This window comes from Vombatus ursinus, unplaced genomic scaffold (genome assembly GCF_900497805.2).
Source record: "Vombatus ursinus unplaced genomic scaffold, bare-nosed wombat genome assembly UNPS02014870.1, whole genome shotgun sequence".
NCBI classification, from domain to species: Eukaryota; Metazoa; Chordata; class Mammalia; order Diprotodontia; family Vombatidae; genus Vombatus; species Vombatus ursinus.
Window position 1 is genome coordinate 5,188,709 of NW_020954648.1, and position 21,049 is coordinate 5,209,757.

General features: G+C 43.2%; 1 protein-coding gene across 5 annotated transcripts in view; it reads right to left on the reverse strand.

Annotated features, from left to right (window-relative positions):
- The window catches only part of LOC114028087 (solute carrier family 23 member 2-like), a 42,739-nt gene extending 22,144 nt beyond the window's left edge, over positions 1-20,595 (reverse strand). The window contains exons 1-5 of one of the 5 annotated variants that reach the window (XM_027842291.1): positions 20,487-20,594; positions 20,196-20,258; positions 17,862-18,007; positions 11,862-12,017; positions 9,864-10,021 (exon numbers count right to left, since the gene is read on the reverse strand). In XM_027842291.1, the coding sequence (XP_027698092.1) occupies positions 9,864-10,021; positions 11,862-11,993 (290 nt within the window). In that variant the 5' untranslated portion in view covers positions 11,994-12,017; positions 17,862-18,007; positions 20,196-20,258; positions 20,487-20,594. The other 4 variants (XM_027842289.1, XM_027842292.1, XM_027842293.1 and 1 more) reach the window with 4 other exon arrangements.
- Positions 20,596-21,049: the final 454 nt, after the last annotated feature.

Consider the following 21,049-nt stretch of genomic DNA (forward strand, 5'->3'; position numbering starts at 1 on the left):
GCCTAGGGTTACACAATTAGGAAGTTCCTGAGACTTTCCTGACTCCAGTCCCAGTACTCAATTCACTGCTCCAGTTACTCACAAGTCATTTCCTCTCTCTGGTCCTCAATTGTAAAACGAGGAAGTTAGTTGAAGTAAGTGCTAAGGTCCCTCTAGAAGAAGATGCCATGACTTGCAAGTGAATTAAACCATAATCTGTGAGTAGTTGGAGCTGCCCAATGGGGACTCAACTGGCCAGTTCCAGTTGGGCAACTCCTTTTCTCTCTCCTCTCTGCTCTTCTCCTCTTCAGGTTGTTATGCCCTTGCCTGAGGGTACTCTGCCCAGAGGGAGGTAAATTTTTATGGCTGAAGCCTACTTTGATATCTTGGGGTATAATGGCTGGATTTCTTTCTTAAAGATCATGCTTGAAACCCATTTCACTTATTGATTGGTCAACAATACGCCCCTGCCCAAGCACCACTTAATGGTTATTTTTCGGGCCCAGTTGACTCACAGTGAATGTAAATAGTAATTGTCTCTCTTTTGGCCGAAACAATCCTGAGGGTCTCCCCCTCCCAGTTTGATTTGTTTTTGTTTTTTTTAATTATTATTAAAGGAGCCATCCAGGATTTGGATTCAGTCAAAGGGCCACACTTGAGGACCTAGAGGGTCACATGTGGCCTCAAGGCTGCAGGGTCCCCACTTCTGGACCATCCCTCGGCTCACTTCTTAAACACCCCTAATCACTGAATGGGCGTTGCCTCAGTCAAAGTGAGCTTAAAAGGGTCAAGGTCTCCCACTGCATCCTAGATGATATCTGATTGTCCTGATCTATATCTGGCCACTGGACCCAGATGGCTCTGGAAGAGAAAGTGAGGCTGGTGACTTTGCACAGCCTTCTCTCACTGTAAGCCAATTCACTTGCAAGTCATGGCATCATCTTCGTGACGTCATATTCGTCTTTAAGAACAAAGGACAAACTACACGACACAAGGTCCCTCTAACAGCCTATCAACCTCATTCTTGCCACAGGCTCAGGCCTCCTCCATTTCTGATCATAAATCAGTTTCCTTCCAATCCCGAGATTCTGTTATTCTGTGATATCTTTTCTAAATAATGTCTTTCACACTATTTTTTGTATGCAAGTCCTTGTCCTTGCTGGTAACATCCTACAGGTTACTAAAGCTCATAATGTCTTTCCATTGCCCTTGGTTACACTGTCATATGAATTCTTATAGCTTTTTGGTATTCCAGGATATGCAGCCTTATATAACATCCCAGAAAAGTATTGGTGTTAAACAGATAAACACTTGAGAGAAATACTCAGACAACGCCGCCAGAGAACATAAAACAAACCCACATTCCTAGGCTTCCTTTTTTCCGACTCAATTCAACAAATATTTATTAAGCATCTACTATGTGCACCAACCCAGTCCCTGCACTCGAGGAATTTGCACTGTTGTTGGATTAATGTTGATGTTACTTCGATAACACTGAGTCCTCTTTTAGCATTCATTTTCATGTGGACTTTTCCATGGACCTTTTCAAGTATTGGAAGGTCCTTAAGAACAGAAATCCTGTCTTCTATCTATTCTCCATTTCCTGTACCATCTCGTATGTTCTACCAAAGGGGTGCAGTAAACCTTGATGACTTAATATTCTTGTTGGAATAAGGTCTTTATTATTTTCTCTGTGAGCATCATAGCACTCAAGGGGATTTGACTGGGAAAATTAATGTCACACCTAACCATCCATCACTGGGTAGGGGGAGGTAGAGGGGAGAAGGTCTGAGTCTATTTGGGGTCCCTTGCCTGAAGTCTAGGCAGAAAGCAGCCTTGTCACTCAAATTTGGAAGGGGCACTCAGCTGAGAGTCAGGAGACCTGGGTATAACCTAACTATGTGACCCTGAGTAAGCCATCTACCCGCCCTAAGCCTCATTTTCCTGGTCTATAAAATGTGAAAAGAGGGAGTGTTGGATGAGATTATTAAGGTTTCTGTCAGCTCAAACATTCCTTGGATTCTATGATTCCTGAACATAGGCAACCCATGATATGGTATCATCTGCCAGTCTGGGGACTAGAGTATTAGAGCCAGATATTGGAGAAGGGTCAAAGAAATTAACAAATCCCAGGGGTCTTAGAAGCCAAAACAAAGGAAGCTCTCCATTTACGGTTGGCAGAAGCCCAGGCTTCTTCCTCAGGCAATCATCAAAGAGGGAAGAGAGGTTAGGGACCACCAAAGCCGGCCAAAGTCTTAAGCCTTGGTCTCATACAACCATTGTAGATAGCATAATATAGTGGAGAGCATAAGGAAGGAAAGAAAAGAAAGGAACAAGAATTTATATAATGTCTACCATTTGCCAGGCACTTTACAAATGTCCCATTTAATCCTCACAACCCAGTGATATAGGTATTATTATCATCCCTATTTTACACTGGAGCACAGTGAGGCAGACAGAGGTTTAAGTGACTTGCCTAGGATTGTTTTTCAGTTATTTCAGTCATGCCTGAATCTTCATGACCCCATTTGGGATTTTCCTAGCAAAGATACGAGAGTGGTTCACCATTTCCTTCTCCAGCTCATTTTACAGAGGAAGAAACTGAGGCAAACAGGCTTAAGTGTCTGAAGCCAGATTTGAACACAGGTCATCCTACTCTAGGTCCATTCCTCTATCCACTATACTACTAGCTGCCTCTAGGCAGTGTAAGACTTGAGTCAGGAAGCATGGGTTTGAATTCCAGTTTTAATAGTTATTAGCTATATAACCAATGGGTAAGACAGAAGACCTGAGTGTCATTTTTCCTCATCTATAAAATGGGCTTATAATACTTGCTCTACCTACTTCATGGGGTTGTGGTCAGAAGAATGCTTTACAACCTCCAAGTGTCACTCAAATGTGAGCCACTATTAATAATAAAGAGCTCTGGGGGCGGGTAGGTGGAGCAGTAGATAGAGCACTGGCCCTGAAGTCAGGAGGACCTGAGTTCAAATCCAACCTCAGACCAAACACTTGACACTTACTAGCTGTGTGACCCTGGGCAAGTCACTTAACCCCAATTGCCTTAAAAAAATAATAATAATAATAAAGAGCTCCGAATAAGTAGATAACTTTGCCGGGTTGGCTAGCTACCTTGCAGAGGAACCAATTTAGAAAGCATTTTCAACGTTTCTTTTGTTCAGACACCTAAGAGAAGCCCGAAATAGCATTCCATTAGTCCTTCCAGGAAACAATTAGCTAAGCATTTACAGCTGTGTGCATTCTTTAGGACTGATTACATTCCAATCTTTCCTCAGCACAAGTCAGGGATAGAGATGGCAACAGGGGCTATCATTAGTTGGCATGTCATTAAGACCTATCACCATCCCTGCCCACACATCCAAACACCAATCAGATGCAACCACTTACGTGAATCTGCCAGCAAGTTCTCAACCAGCTACACCTGGGGAGTGGTTCCTGAATGAACAGATTCTCAGCAAATAATGATCAAAGTCTCCTGGGTGTTGGTGATTCTAATACTTTCTCTCAGCTTCCTTTCTCTGCCCCATTTGTATTTCCTGGCATCTGATCACCTCCCTACTCAGTCTTTTGACTTTCCCCCTCGAATGTAAACCTGTATCTACCCCGGGCCTGGCACACAGTAGGTTAATAAACATTTGTTTACTGCAACACCTCTCCCCTCAACAAACACACACCTCAGTGCTCAATACTTGCTTTCCCTCTTCTAGGCTTAGGTCTCCTTTGGGGAACCTGCTGCTGGGCACGACATCCTATGGATGATTCTGCATCCTTCTTGGCCTGTTTCCTGATAGTGTCTGTGGCTCCTGGAGTGGGGGAGTGGGAAGTGCCCTGGTGACCAACTGTATCTCCCTCCTTCCTCTCATTTCCCATGAAAGCTGCCCAGGATCTCTAGGCTTTGCCTTTCTTCCATCAGGGTCAGGGTTGGTGGGCCTTGGCTCCAGAATGATAGAAGACCTTCTCTTTTTAAGGCATGTGGGTGAAATAAGAAGGGAAGTTACTTGGTTTGGTTCATGAGACAGGCCCAGTCTGAAGCTGAGGGATGACTAGGAACTATGAACTATGGAACTAGGAACTAGGAACCTTTTGTACCCTATTTTTCTATGACCCTTTTTTATCTGTCCCCACCCCCATCTCTCCAGGTATTTATCAATAAATATGCCCGTTCACCTCTAGCCCAGTGCTATGAAAAGTCTTGTGTTGTAATAACAACAAATATATAAAGGGATAAATAGAAAATACTTGTTGAATGAATTTAAATTTAAGCACAAATATTGCTTTGTACTTTGGCGTCTATGGCTTCCTGATTCCTGATGACCCAGATGTTATCAGTCCCGATGCTTTGTCCACAGCACTCCACCCCACCTATAGTCCCAACACTGACTCACATAAACAATTTAAGCTGACACCAATTACTCAGTTTAATGATAAAATAAACATTTTCTCAACAGACAAAGCCCATTTCTTCTAGCTCTCTATCATCTACCTTTCCAGACCTGTTGTTTTTCCTGTCTCTTGAAGATCTAATCTTAAAATATCTTCAACCTAAGTCCCTAACAGCAGCATCTGTCTGCTCTTTCATTCACATCTTCCTATCAAAAGCTACTATTCCCTGAAGTCAGGAGGAACTGAGTTCACATCTGGCCTCAGACCAAACACTGGACACTTACTAGCTGTGTGACAAGACACTTAACCCCAATTACCAAAAAAAAAGGGGGGGGGCAGCCAGGAGCACAGTGAATAGAGCTCTGGCCTTGGAGTCAGGAGGACTTGAGTTCAAATCCAGCCTCAGACACTTAACACTTACTAGCTGTGTGATCTGAGCAAGTCACTTAACTCCAACCGCCTCACCAAAAAAAAGCAAAAAAAACCCCAAACAAAACAAAACTACTATTTCCATTATGATCTGCATATTCCGTCTAGTCAACTAAAGAGAATATCCGCACCCAAATTTGTGAGGGAAATCCAACCAAATGCAATGTTAGCACATTCAAAAAGGCAGAACAATTGAGCTGTCGGGGCAGGAAGGCAGCAACTGACAGCCAGACAACAGCCCTAGCGAGGACACAAGCCTCTCTTCCACAGTAGCTGCACTTTAGAGCAAAGAGTTGGGTCCAAATTGGTGTTCATAAACTGACTATCACACTGTGTTAGCAGGACTGTCAAAAGGAGGAATAAAAAGAGAATAAAGTGAGACCTCTTCATGTCAGAGTAGTACAACCATGGGGGAGCCTGGTGACTTTCCCTCTGTTTTCGTGTCTGTGTTCTATGTCATATCAATTCCTAGAATGACTTTATAAATCAAGCTATGTTGCAAGCTAAGTCTTACTTAGACAAGGAATATCAAAGTACTGGGCAGTATTCAAGAGATGTTACAAAGTGAGTAACACATCCTTGACGATACATTTTGAGTACATCCCTATTCTCTTCAAAGTATCTGTGCTGCACTCAATTGGGTATATAGCTCTGTCTTACCCTACAGGAAAATGGGGGGAGGGAAGGGGACAAGGGAGTAGGGGGATGATAGAGAGGAGGGCAGATTGGGAAAGGGGGTAATTGGAAGCAAGTACTTCTGAGGAGGGTCAGGGTCAAAAGAAAGAACAGAACAAATGGGTGGGCGGGATAGGATTAAGGGAAATAGAGTTAGTTTTCACAGCATATCTACTATGGAAGTGTTTTGCATTAACTACACATATATATAACCTATATTTAGTTGCTTGCCTTCTCAATGAGGGTGGGTGGGGAGGGAGAAAGGGAGAAAATTTGGACCCCAAAGTTTTAAAAACACATGTTTAAAAAAATGTTTTCACATGTAACTGGGAAATAAGAAATACAGGAAATGGGGTACAGAAATCCATCCTGCCCTACAGGAAAATTGAAGGGGAAGGGGATAAGAGAAGAGGCGGGAGAGATAGAAGGGAAGGCAGACTAGAGGTATTCAGAATGCATGCCATCTTGGGTTGGGGGGAGGGGCGAGATGGGGTGAAAATTTGGAACTCAAAATCTTGTGGAAGTAAATGTTGAAAACAGAAAAATAAATAAAAATTACCCTAAAAAAAAACAAAAAAAACCCCCAAAAACCCAAAGTATCTGTGCTGAGGACCTTCACAGTCAGTAGCTGTGGGACCCTGGCACACTGGGATTATTCTGCCCTACTGTTGAGGTCCCCTCTAAACCATCAGACAGGACTTTGGTTTAGACCAGACATGTCAAACCCATAGTTAATAGGTCCTCTAGTCCTCCTCCCCAAAATTAAAATGTAATTGGGAAATATTTAACAAAAATAAATAAAAATAGAACATATGTAATGTTTATTTGTGGTTTTCTATGTCAACGTGTAGAACGCAGGGATCAGTTTCTAGTTGACTTTCACATGTCTGATCTAGACAATTTCAGAGTTCTGAGATTCTATGTTTTTATTCTCCAGAAGGCCAGCGTTAAAATATATATATTGGTATCTGGGAGGGGAGGGTGAGTGCTGAATGAGGACTATCTCCCTCCATTAATACAGTCACACAGATTAGCTAGTTTTCATCAAAGACAGCTGTGCACGAGATTCTAGAAGGATGGAACAAAGGACTGGCAGATTTTAAAAAGATAAGGAAGCAATGATTCACAGTAAAAAGACAGTGTGTATGCTGAAAAACTTGGGAGAAAAGAGGCATACAAATACCAGGGGTACTGACACATTCTCTTTCTCAGATCACATCTAGAACATGAGGGTGAGTTCTGAGTGCTTTCTTTAACCTTTGACAAGCTGGAATTCACACAAAAGGAAGCAACAAAGATGATGAGGCCATTCAAAAAGAGCCCTTTGAAGAGACTAGGGATGTTTAGTCTGAGGACAAGAATTTGGAGAAAGGTGAAAGCTGTCTTCAAGCACTAGAAAGACTGTCCTATGGAAAAAGAGACTAGACTTGTTCTCCTTGGCTTGTAAGGGACAAAACTGGAAGCAACAGGCAAAAACTGTAGGCACAATACGAAGGACAACATCCTTACGACTAGAGCTATCCAAAAATGGAAAGGCAATGAGGTGTAGAGGGAATCAGAACCAGGCTGAAGATGCTGAGATGACCTCTGACATCCCTTCCAATCCCGAGATCTGGGCTTCTGTGAGAAGATTGCCTTGCTCAGAAGTCTTCAGTGGCTACTAACTGCTTCTAGGAGAAAGTCTGAATTCTTTGGCCTACCATTTAAGGCCTTCCACAGTTTGGCTCCAACCTGCTTCTATAGGCTTATTGAAGGTCATGCCCCTTCTCACACTTCACATTCCAACCAAAGTGAGCTACTGTCAGCATTTCCCTCTTCCATTTCTATATCTTCATGGAAGCAGTCTCCCATGCTTAGAATACACTCTCTCTTCACCTCCACTTCTCTGAATCCTTATCTTGCTTCAAGACTCAACTCAAGTGCCATCTCTTCTAGAAAGTCCCCTTAAACCTTCCTACTTTTAAGTCAACCAGCATTTATTAGGGGCCTAGTATGCACCAGATACTGAGCTAAGCACTTTGTTGACGTTCTCTTCCTTCTCAAAATAACTTGTATTTTTTTAACCTGTGTATTTAGGATTATAGCCTTCAAATTAGAAGGGGCCTTCCATGTCATCTGCTCCAACTCCCTCATTTAACAAGTAAGGAAACTGAGGTAAATTGAGGGGGAGTGACTTACCCTAAGTTATACAGGTAGTAAATAGTAAAGCCAGGATTTGAACCCAGCTCCAATGCTTTTCCCCTTGTACCAAACTATTGTGTTCCTCCCCTGGCCCGCCTCCCAATAAAATATAAGTTCCTTGAAGAAGGGAACTGGTTCATATCTTCACTGGATCTCTAATACTGAGCACAGTGCTAGGTACATAGTTGGCCCTTAATAAATGTTTGTTGATATAAGAGAGTGGCCTTTTTTTATTTGAATGGGTTGTTTTTTACCTAGTAAATAATATAAAACTTTGAGCTGGCTCATTTGCAATTTATAAAGGATATGAGCTTTTGAGCAGCTCATCTTTATAGAGGAAGACCAAGAGAGCAGCTGAGTAGCTAGTAGTCAATGAAATTGACCCCAGGGTATAGATTGCCTCTGAACCTTCCCTCCCCCCCCCAACTCCACCCCACCCACCTGTATTTCCCAAAAAGAGAAACTTAACAATTTAAAAAACTGGGGAACCCTGAACTCCAAAGCTGCTTGATGATTAGGCAAATGACCATTGCCTGGTTATGGCCTGCAGAGACGAAGATTTGGGAAATGTATGGAGTAATCGCCATATGTTAGAGTGACTTCTCTTACTGAGGGACCACCCAGGATTGTCCTGGGAAGAATGACTAAAAGGAAAGGTTAAACCTCAGAGCATTAGCTTGTCAGGATAACCTTGCTCTCTCTTCCTACTGCCTTAGAGGCAGTAGACCCTAAAGAGGGTAGAACTAAGAAGTTTCTGCCAGTCTTAGGGCAAGGGTGTCTACACTTTCTAAAAGCACATAGCAGTAGCCCAACTGAAGACTGCAACTGAGTCTGAAGCTTGAGGTGGTGAAGACTAAAGCTTCCCATTGAGGAGAAAGCTCAGACTAGCAGTGGAGCAATCTGCCTGGTACAATGCTGTACCCAGGGGAGAGAAGGGCAAGGACATCATGCAAAGTGGAAATTACGCCTACTCCTACTGTATCAAGGGTTCAGTTGCCTTAGCCACATCTATTCCTAATGTGTGTGCCTCAAAAAAAGAAGAAAAAAAAGAAAAAAAGTGTGTGCCTCATTACCCATATACTCTACACATGTACCTGCTTTTCCCACTGATACTGCCTATATTTGTAGTAGGGAGCACCCTAGATTTGGGGGACAGGGATGTGGATGGGGAGGATGTCTTATGCTTGCTGTTTACTGATAATTAAAGGTAAGCACACTAGTGGGGGTTTGTGGGTGATAGTTTTAATAATATGGGATCCCATACACTAGAACTTGGTAGTAATAGCTAGGGAATAGCAGTCACCTTTCAGGGATGCAACTTATCCTGGAGGTTTAGCTGGGGGAGTATCCCAGAAGGATGCAGTCAGAGGAGAGACTGAAAATTGAGGGCAGAATGACTGCTAAGGAGAGAGAGAAGCCAGAGGATATAACCTTCTTCCCCTTTTGCCTTCTCCCTCTGAGTTGTCACCGTAGTATGTTTAGGGGCTGAGGAGGAGGTGTCCAAGGGTACTAGTTTTGGTCTGGAGTCCTCATTTGGTCACTTTAGCACCTCTAAACATTGTATTCCAGGATGGGCATGAGCAATAGTGCTAGTTACATGAAATGGGACCGGGTCTAGGGATTGTTTCATTCTGTATATTTCTATCATCAGTAAATAGTGGATACTTAATAAATGATGGTTTATCCATTGATTAATACTGCTTACCTGAGTTCTATCAGTTGAATTTGCTCCCAGGTCCTATCCTCAAAGTAGAGTATGGGGGGGAGGGGTTAGCAACTCACACTGGGCATGGGAAGATGTGTAAGAGGAAGACCAATTGAAGCAGCATTTTGCCTTTTTCTGGTTCTAGGAATGGGTTGTGATGAAGCTCTGGGAAGCTTGGGGTCCCTGAAGCCCTGGGAAGGGAGATGTCTCAACAGTAGGAACATAGAGGATGTGGAAAGGCACAAAATCAATCAATGACCATTTATTAAGTACCTATTATGTGCCAGGTACTAAAAATGCAAACATGAAAAGTGAGACAATGCCTGCCTTCAAGGAGCTAATGTTCCACCTCACAGTCTTGCAGAGGGCTTTGGTAGGAAGAACTCATTTTACTGTTCTCCTGAGTGCCCGAGCCAAGCGTACATACCCTGTGCCTGCCCCCGGGGATGAAGGCAGGCCTGTGGGCTCTTGTAGGGAAGTGTTGGCCTACCTGACCCCTAAAAGGACCTGAAGGAGAGTGCAGATGCCAGAGACAAAGAACATGGTGCTGATAAGGTAGCTCTGGGTCACGGGGTCATGCTGCAGGCACAGGCCCTTGGACAGGATGAGAGGCACAGCCACAAGGCCACCCAGGGCTGTGAGATAATGCTGCAGGAAGAGAGAAGAGAATGATGAACAACCTAGTACTACTCCCTTCCCGTGGACATAATAGGTGCTGTCAAAACCAAGGTTTAGTTGGTGGGTAGGATAGGACAAGAGGCAGCTAGGTGGCTCAGTGGATAGAGCACTGGGCCTGGAGTCAGGAAGACCTGAGTTCAAATCCAGCCTCAGATACTTACTAGCTGTGTGTCCCTGGGCAAGTCACCTAATCTCTAGTTGCCTTAATCCTCTGGAGAAGGAAATGGCAAACCACTCCAGCATCTTTGCCAAGAAAACTCCACATACAATGTGATCCATGGGGTCATGTAGAGTTAGACCCCACCAATCAATAACAAGGATCGATGAAGTCAGGGATGGCCAGAACCTGGAGACTAACAGGTCAACCTATTTCTTCCCATCACCACATTTCCCAATGCTGACCACTGTCTACCTGGAACCTTTCCAGCTGTTTGCTGTGATCTGCCCTCATTTCCCAGCATTGAGAAATGATTACAATGGATTCCAATGTGGGAATGCAGACTGAGGGACTTTTACCTCCTGGAGGATTTCCTCACCTGGGATCTCTAGCTAGGTAGAGGTAGATAGAGAGAGCTGGGCCTGCAGTCAGGAAGACCTGAGTTCAAATCCAGCCTCAGATACTTATTAGTTATGTGACCCTAGGCAAGTTACTTTGACTCAGTTTGCCTCAATTTCCTCAAATGTAAAATGGAGATAATAATAGAACCTGCCTTCCAGGATTATTATGAAGATAAAGGTAAAATGAGGTAATATAAGAACAGCATCTGGCACTGTAGGGGCTTAATGAATGCTTGTCTCCTCCCTTACTTCCTTCATATACAAAAAAAAAAAAGAAGATTCTAAAAACCATATCAGAGGAACATCCACTTGGCACTGTTTTCCTAGTGATGGCAGTGAGTCAAATTGAGAAACCTCAATTGACTAAAGACCTTCAGCTAGCATCTGCTGACTTGCTGGTCAGCTAGAATTCAGGGAGCACTCTGGGCCATCATTTGTTTTTCCTGAGCAAAGCTAATTGGTCCATATAGACATTCAGTCCTCAATCCTAGCCTCACAAGCACCACATGGAAATTGAACCACTTCAGAAAGCAGGCTCAGGTATGGCGATCCCTCCTTCCACTCTGTTGCCAAGCCACTTTGTGCTCCATTTAGCCATCATCATCATCATCATCATCATCATCATCATCATCATCTTTAGCACTTTAAGGTTAGCAAAGTGCTTTTCATGTTATCTTATTTGAATCTCACAGCCCCAGTTGGCAAGTGCCTTTTTGCAGATGAGGAAACTGGGGCACACAGTACCTGGCACATGGTGGGAGTTTAATAAATGTTTATTGATTGATTGCTTGGTTGATTGAGACTGAGAGGTTAAGTGACTTGCCAGGGCCAGACAGCTAGGAAGTGTCTGAGACAGGAAAGGATATGAACTTGGGTCTTGCCGATTCCAGGCCTAACCCTCTAGCAACTGTGCCAACCACAACCCCATCTCCACCTTCAGTCACGTTCCCAGAGCTCTCAAAAGTCACCCAAAGTTGTCATGGTCAGGGAAGGGCAAACAAATGGCAATCAGATATTGTTTCTGTGACAGCAAGACAGAATGATGGCTTTGCTTATTACTCAAGAACACTACGATATATTAGACCAGTGTTGACCAAGCCTGAGTTTGTAGCTGTGTCTAGATTCTCAGACCAGTTAAGTTTTTAGAATGGTCAAACAAGTCCAAAAAAAAATCATGTCAGTTAAAGATCAGGTTTTTTCAATGTTGAATTCCAGGGTTGGTTTTGGGTTTTTTTCAGCCTTATGTTCTTACCTGAATCCCTAGAAAGATGCAGAGGTACCAGGGTGGGACATCTGTTATGCTGTAGGCAAGCTGTGGGATGTCTTTTATGCCGTGGCTGTGATGCTGGGCCTGTCCATTCCGCTTCTTGCCTTGGCCTTTCATGCTGGGACTTGGCAGGATATCATTCTGCAAGAACAAAGTCACCAACTTTTTTGAGTACCCATCATGTCCAGAACCCCTGTTCTAGACCATAAGAGATACAAAAGAACCAGCAGATGCAATGTCTTCCCCCAGGGACAGTCAGGTGTGGAGAACACTAGAAAAGATAAAGGAATATATACAAAGCAACATAGAATTAAACACAAACTAATGTTGAGAATACAGAATACATACAGGACTAACTTGTAGATGTATGCACAAATTTGTCAAAGATATTGTGAATTATGCTCCTAATGTTTGTTACTTGGCCTTGGTCTCATAAAGCACCCTTCATTTTACAGATGAGGAAACTGAGGCACAAAGAGGTTAAATGACTTGCTCAGAGTCACACAACCAGGAAGTATCTGAGGTAGGATTTGAACTCATGAATCAGCTGGGTTGGGAGGTAGAAAAGGAAGAAAACAAAGCATGACCTAACAGACTCTGAGCAACTAGGGGAAGCATGGAGAACCATTCAGGAAGGGTAAGCCTTGATGGGACACCCAAGGCCCCTAGGGAGGATGAGAATATTAGGTCAGGGAGGTAGACTTCAGAAGCTGAGATATCCAATGCTTCCAGGCATGGGACACGAAATCTATGATAGCAGTAGCATTCTGCCCTTACCAACATGTTGTTCAGCCCTGCTGGAGGCAGACATGTAACCATGTCAGCTGGGTCCACCATGAACTCAGGTTATCTCATCTCTGCTGGGCTCCCACTAATACAGAGAAATTCCACTACTCCTTCTTGATTGAGTTTCTCTCAAGCTCTTCTCTATGACTATCCCAAACTTTATCTTCTCTCTTCATACCCCCCACATCACTCCCAGACCACTGTCTTTCAGCAGAAGACCTACTATACAAAGAAAATCAAGACCACACATCTTGAGCTTCCTCTTTCCCCTTAATCCACACCTCCAAACATCATCACCTGTTCTCTACTCCTTAACTCCAAACCAAAGATTCTTAACCTTTTCTGCATTGTGGACCCCTTAGGCAGTTTGGTAGAACCTATGGACCATTTTTTCAGAACGATGTTTTTAAATGCATTAAATAAAACTTAAAAGACTATAAAGGAAATCAATTACAGCATGTAAATGCTCTTAAACATGCTAATTTAAAAACAAAAACAAACCTAGAAATAAAAAGGAGTAATACACGTAAGCTAGGACTTTGCTGTTGTTGTTCAGCCATTTTCAGTCAGATCCAACTCTTCGTGACTCCATTTGGGGTTTTCTTGGCAGAGATACTGGAGCAGTTTGTCATTTCCTTCTCCAGCTCATTTTACAGATGGCGAACTGAAGCAAACAGGGTTAAGCGACTTGCCCACTTACAGCTAGTAAGTGCCTGGGGCCAGATTTGAATTCTGGAATATGAGTCTTCCTGACTCTAGGCCCAGCACTCTATTCATTTTGCTTCTTAGCTGCCAAGGTACAGAATCACAACTCTGGACTCAAATGGCCCAAGTTCAATCTTGGAAGCTTCTCATTAATAACAAAATGATGGCTTAGGTGATAGGAACATTTGAATTTGACTGATTTTTAGTTTTCCGCTAAGGTGCTTCTCCTCCCCCGTAAGCATCAAGCATCACAGGCATTAAATATACAACAGATTCATTATCGCCATGTAAAGAACAGGGAAAGGACTAGAATTTTAGTTCCTTTAGCAAAGCAAGAGTTATCCCACTTATAGTGAGCTTCCCATCCCTCTCTTCCCTCCCTCCCTCCCCACCTCCCAGGTTTATTCATAGTTCTAGTAAACTCACAGCACCAACTAGTCCAATCCCAGGCTCATTTTTTCTTCTCATGGTTTCTGGGGCTGGATGCCTATCAACTGCCCTCCTCCATCTCCCTGGGGCCTGTGCTCTTCCTTATGCACATATTCCCTAAGTCTATAACACCATTTCTCAGCTTTCAGTCTTGTGGCTCCTCTGGCCTCTTTACAATTCCCCCAGATCATCCTGGCAACTATAGGTCCTGGCTTAACCTCGGAACTTAATGCTCAGCTGGCAGCCCAGCTCCACTCTTAACCGCTGGCTTAAGTTGCTTACTGTCATTATACTCCAATAAGCCCCCTTTCATCCTCTACCCACTCTGACCTTCTCAAGGAGGTAGGTGGTACAGCGGATAGAGCACTGAGCCTGACATCAGGAAGACCTGGACAAATCAATTAACCTCAGTCTTCCCTAGTTTCTTCAACTGTAAAATAAATAACAGTAACGTCTACCTCCCAGGGTTTCTGTGAGGATAAAATGAGATAATATCTGTAGAATGTTTTGCAAACCTTAAAGTACTATATGAATGCTAGTTTTTTATGATTATCATTATTATTATTATAACAATGGTGGCTGCTGCCACTATTACTACACCATACTTTTCTCAATATTCTGTACATCTCTTACTAATCTCTTAATAATTCTGTACATCTCTAAATTAAGGAGTTTCCAGTCCATCTACATCATTCTCTTTTGACTACTTCCCCCTTTTCCTCTCCCATGGAATTCCTTCTCTTTTTATGTTTTCATAATTTCATTCTTGAGAACTTCCCATCCCTTAAGGCCTGACAAATGCCATGGAATTTTCAACCAGGAGAGCATACTATCTTTTTCTCTGAACTGCTTTAAAACTTACTCTTCCCAAATCTAGGATACATGTCTGACTATGCTCTGCTTTCCTCTTTCTCTCTTATATATCCTAATATGGAACAGACCCTTTCCTCCCAAAGTTCCCAAATCCCTGTGAGATTTGCTGATAGTGTAGGGAAAAGGTCAGGCCCCAGCAAAGATTGAGTTAGATGGCCTCTGGGGTCCCTTCCAACTTGGAGATCATGCAGTTCTGGGTTGTTGGTTTTTTTCCACTTCTGTGTCTTTGCTAATGCTGTTCCCTCTGACTGAAGCATCCTTCCTACTTCCCTGCCCCACTCCATATCTGTCTAAGTCCTACTCATTCTTCAAGGTCCATGTTGAACTTATTCATTACCTCTGTTTCTTGCTCCTAAGCCCAACCACAAGTAATCTCTCCTTTCTCTCAGAGCCTGTAGAACTTTGTGGTTCTTTTCTCATGGCACTGATTACATCCTACCTTATATTACAGTTATTTACATACATGTCTTGTCTCCCTTCCTAAAATATAGGTTCCTTGATGGCCGACTGTCTTACTAGTTTCCATTGTTTCGGTGATTTTTGGTGTACAAAGGACTTTCAGATACATGATTTCATTTGTGCCCCACAACTGGTCTGTGTGAAGCAAGGTGTGCAACTATTAGTATCCCTACTCAGAATGGCAGAAAATGACAGAACTTTAGAGCTAGAGATCTACAGCATGGAATCTTGAATAGACCATTAGACCTGGGCTTGAATTCCACCTCAAACACTTAATAGCTGTGCAATATTATGAGGCAAATGAGGTTTTTTTTTATCTTTAAAATGGAGGGAGGGAGTATAGATCAAAGCATACTATTTCACTTTACTTTTTCTTTGCAACATGGCTAATATGAAAATATGTTTTGCATGATTTCATATGTATAATTAATATATTGCTTGGGAAGAAGAGAGTGAGGGAAAGAATTTGGAAATCTCCCCTCAATTTTTTAAAATGAATGTTAAAAATTAATTAGTAAAAAAAAAAAAAAAAGACTGGACCATTCACTGTCTTTCCACTGTTTTCTTTTCTGCCAGTCTTATATCTCCTCTGTCCAGAGGGTGAATATTCTAGTTTACCACAATGAAAACTCCACGAACTGACCTGGTAAGAAGGGCAGAACTTTCTCTCACCAGCTCCCTCTCTTTAATGCAGGCTCTGAGAAATGGACCTGGGGATGTTCGTTTGTATTCTATGTTGTTTGTCCTTCCTAGTTTCAGGTGCCAGTGGTGATCCACACTGGCCCCAGGAGTTGAAGCCATGGCAACCTTGGATTCAGGGTTCCAGGTGGGACATTGCAGCCTGCTAACCTGGCCAGGATGACCAGAGAAGCCAGGAGGCCTGGGAATCAAGTCTGGGGTGGGGGGAAGGGGTTTGGACTTGGAACCAGGACTGTTCTCTAAAGGAAGGAACCAAGGTAAGCTGTTCGCCTTTGAACTAAATATTTCTTTGTCAAATCTAATTCATCTAGCAGTGGCTAAATGGAACTGGAGTGCAGGGGACCACCCCCCTACAATTGAGGGCACAACATTGGTGGGGGCTGGAGCTGTCTGCAGAAAGCCTAGACATCCCCAATACCCTTAAGGGTAGTGGAGAACCCTGGGAGAGCAGTGAAATGGTGGTATATGCTACTTAAGTATGTACAGACTACATATAAAGAGAAAACATACAAATAAAGACAGGGCAGTTTACAAGGCAGTTTGGGAGAGAAGGCGCTAGAAGTCATTCAAATCAAGAAAGGCTTCCTGCAGAAGGTGGTGTTTGAAGAACATCTTAAAGGAAGAGAGATTAGGAGAGGTTAGGAGGAAATGCATTCCTGGCACATGAGAGTGTCTAAGGAAAGTCATCAAGGCGGGAGATAGGGTTTAAACAAGCAGATATATGTAAAACTGCTTTGCAAACCTTAAGCCACTAGGCAAATATTAATTAAGAACTGATAATCTGGTTGAACCCCATCATGTTTCATATAAGAAAAGAGCAGCTGAGGCAAAGTGACTTGTCTATGGTCACACAGCTTGTGAGCAGGAAAGTCAAGACTTGGATTCAGGTTGGCTGACTTCAAGCTCTTTTACTACAGCATCTTGCTCGGTCTCTTCCACAGTGTAAAGCATGCCAAAACAGCCAAAAATAGACCTAGAAACAGCCAAAAATACTTTTAAAAATCAATAAAAATGCAGACCTCTCTGAGAGGGTTAATACTTTAAGTCACATACTGAGATCAAGACCCCATTCAAGACCATGAATGAGGCTAATGTGTACTGATTTCATGACAGAAAGATTTCTGAAAAGGAAGTGTGGACACAGGATAGAAGAACAGTTAAGCACTGCAAGAGGTGTGAAGTGGGGGGGGGGCGGCAGAAGACAGTACCAGCCTAACTGGTCATTCTAATGATCAACTCCGAATGCCACAAAAGCATCTGCAGTCTACTGGCCACTCTAGCTAGACCGGGCACACAGAATGGTGATTCTTCATCTCATAGGGATCAGCATATCAATTTGTACCTCTGATGGGGACCCAACTATGTGCCGGCCGCGCCGTGCACCCCAGGCTGCCAGGGTCACACATACCAGTCTTCAGAGCCCACCCGGATAAACTTAGAGACGAGCCGATCAGGAGGTGCAAACACTCGAACTTTACTCGGAAACCATCACAGCAAACCAAGCAGGAAAGCAAGAGAACAGGAGCCCGACCCGACCAGCCCGACCAGCCAAAGAGCTCTGATCCCTACTCCCCTTATATACCTTCCTAGCCCCTCCTCCTTGCCGTCCCACCCCCACGTGGCACAGCCAACATCAGACACTCCCTCACACCTGTCCCATCTTGCCTCAACCCCGACATGGCACGTAGCCAACATCAGACAATCCCTCACACCTGCCCCATCTTGCCACAACCCCCACATGGCACGCAGCCAACATCAGACAATCCCTCACACAACTAGACTTTGAACTTCTTATTGCCAGGAAATATTCCTTATGCTTTTGTTTCTTAGCAAGGTACTGAGGCGGTATTCAATAAATACAATATTAGATGGCTTTTTCTATAGTGTTTTAAAGCTCAATGAAAAAACAACTTAGAAAAATGATTTCATTGGATGCTCAGAACTCTGTCATTAAACTCATTTTACAGAAGAGAAAACTGAAGCTGAAAGAAGTTATGAGTTGACCATGGTCACATATACAGTAAATGCCTCTACCTTCCATTATGCCGCATGACTTCTCATGACACTTTGTCAGTTGATTACAACCTTCCAACATGGTGTCCTTGGAGACTCTGTTCTCTCTTCTACAAGAATTTCAGATCCTTGGTCACCTGGCATCATTCTCCCTTCTATTTAGTCACCTAAAGATGTTTTATAGGAAATGATAGGTGTTGGAAAGCTAAATCCCATAAGAAAGGAAACAACCACACAGGGAAAGACCCAAATCAGAGGCATCAGAAAGAATCATGGCTTCACATCTTATTTCAAGTATTTCAGAAGAGGTGACCCGCTCTATCTGCCTAGATTTCTTCACATGTGCCACATCTATAGAATGTGGTCACAATTTCTTCAAAGATTGTATCCTCCAGTACATTCATGCAACTTGTTTTAAATGTTCTGAGTGCCAGAAAATTTCTGTTGTGAAGAATCTCTGGTCCAATCACCAACTGTGCATAGTAGCACAGTCCTTCAAATTGCTCCAGCCTCACTTGAGGAGGAGCCTGAATCAGAGAAAAATAATCAAGAACAAATTCCATGAGGAAATTGGTCTGGATCCTGAAACTGCCCATCCGGGAATTATCTTATCCACAGATATGAAAACAATGAGAGAAAGAGTGTCACGGATGAAATTGCATTGTACTATAGAGAGATCTGATCTATGTGGTCCTGTTCTAGCAACTCAGAGCTTCATGATGGGAAGACAGTTTTGGGAGGTGCCAGTGGCAAAAAGTTCTGCTTGGGATGTTGGTTTTGTAAGAACTCTGTAAATAAAATCAGAGAGATTTCATCATCTTTTTCTATTGGATACGGGCTTTTGAGTCTGAACAAAATAAGTAGATAGTCTGTACCATGCCTAGGACCAGAATTCCCTGAAGTGTAAAACTGTACAAAGTACAGATCTTTTTGGATTATGAGAGGGAGACATAGTGTTTTATGATATAGAGTCAGTAGATGCTACATCTATATATTCACCAGGTCCTTTTTAGAGCCCCTCTGGCCTATATTTTCCATTGGTCTCTACTCCAAGAATGAAAATATTCCAAATATTGACTCCATATCCGATAAGACTGAAGAAAACCCAAAGTATGACCATGACCATGACACTTGCTCGGAAATTTCCTCCAGAGGGGAACCTAGTCCCTGACGCTCATATGTGACCTTTTTTTCCTTATATTGTGATTTACTTCACTTTGGGAGCAGGGAGAAATTTGTCTTATTTTGTAATATTCAGGCAATGAACTGCATACGAGGGGGAGGTCAGCATAAGATATACTGATGGTCCACAATTGAGAAACAGTAATAAACTATGTGAGTTTAGAAAATTCAAGAATGAGGAATTTGATTTCCAAAAGACATGGATGGAAAAAACAACGACTCACCAAAGAATCAAAAGTAAATATAACAAAATCATAAAGATTAAGTGGGACTCAAATGAAGAGATATGAGAAGACACCCCCAACCTACAACTTGGTGGCAGTGGGAGGTCCACAGAGGTTACGCACTGCACATGTTTTGAGGCTTTCTCAATCTATCGACCAGTTCTGCTGTTTTTTTTTCCCCTCTCTAAAAACCAAACAAACCACTATTTGTTTTATGGGATAGCTCTTAGGGAGATGTAAAGAGGGGACCATACATGGAATATTATGGTCATGTAAGAAATAGAAAACATCAATAAAAATTATTTTTCAAAAAAAAGAAACAACCAATCCTATTACTCCCTTTTCATTACTGACCACATCCAGAGAAGTGATTATCTCCTTCTAGTATCAAGAAGCTTCATTCACTCAAACGCCAGAATTCAGGGGTGGGGAACCTTCAGCCTCGATGCCACATGTGGCCTTCTAGGTCCTTGGGTGCAGCCTTTCGAACTGAATCCAAGTTTTACTGAACAAATCCTTTTATTAACGGAATTTGTTCTGTGAAGTTTAGATTCAGTCAAATGGCTGTACTTGAGGATCTAGAGGGCCACATGTAACCTCAAGGCTGCAGGTTCCCCACCCTTGAAAGGTAATAGCAATATGCACAATGAAGAACAACATCAAAAGTCCCTTCCTGTCTCTTTTTCCACTTGTCTCCCACTACTCTCTCCTTCTCTCCCCCTCCCTCCTTCCTTTCCCCTCTCTCTCTCCCCCTCCCTCTCTCCCTCCCATCCTCCCCCCCTCTCTCCATCCCTCCTTCCTTCCCCTCTCTCTCTCCCCCTCCCTCTCTCCCTCCCATCCTCCTCCCCCTCCCATCCTCCTCCCCCTCCCTCCCTCCCTCTCTCTCTCTCTCTCTCCCCCTTTAGCTTTCCTTGCCCCTTAAGACCCACTTCACAAGTAACTAACTCACCATTGTGTTGGGGTTCTCACGATGGTGGACAGCACAGTGGCCCAGAGCCTTCTTCCCAGCTCCCTTTTTTAAAAAGTGGAAATAGGAAATGGGGAGAAAGGAACTTGGTTAGAGAGAAAGAGAAAGAAACAACCCAATCCCAGAAAGTCTAAATCCCAGAAAGTCTACTCCTTCTAGAGCCTAAGTAAGCTCAAAGGGATTCCACTCCGGAGAGATGGGAGAGGGTCACTGTGCTGGATGAGAAGAAAAGGAACCTCTCCAAGATTTGGCTGCTCTCCTCAAAAAACTCACCCCGTGTTAACCTAGTTCCCTCTCAGCCTTCATCTCGCCAGCCCCGGCACCACAGACTAGGAGGGGTGGAGTATTTATGGGAAGGGTGTGGCATTATGGACTTTGCTAGAGTCAGGGACCTGGGGCGGGTAGCGGGGAGCTCTGTACTGAGCACTGCATATTAGTAGCTTCTCTACTAGGTTGTTTTGTTTTGTTTCGTTTCAATTTAAGCGATGATGGCCGCCTCAGTACAAACTATTGCAACACCGTATAGTTGGAGCCAGCAGTCAGGAAATACATGCCCTGAGTATTTGTGGTTTAAATGGGATTGTATTCACTGAAGCTAGCTAATGAGGCTGAGATGGTAAGGGAACCCTAGGACTGAAAATTCGTTGTTGAAATTGGATGTGATAGTAGAGGAGATGTGATACTGAGGAGAATACTGGAGTACTTTTCCCTCTAAGGTTTCTCGACATTTATTAACTCATTTCTATCCTTCTGGAGAGAAAAGTCTAGGCAATAATTGAATAGAAGGAGCCTCTCTCTCCCTCCCTCTCTCTCTCTCTCTCTCTCTCTCTCTCTCT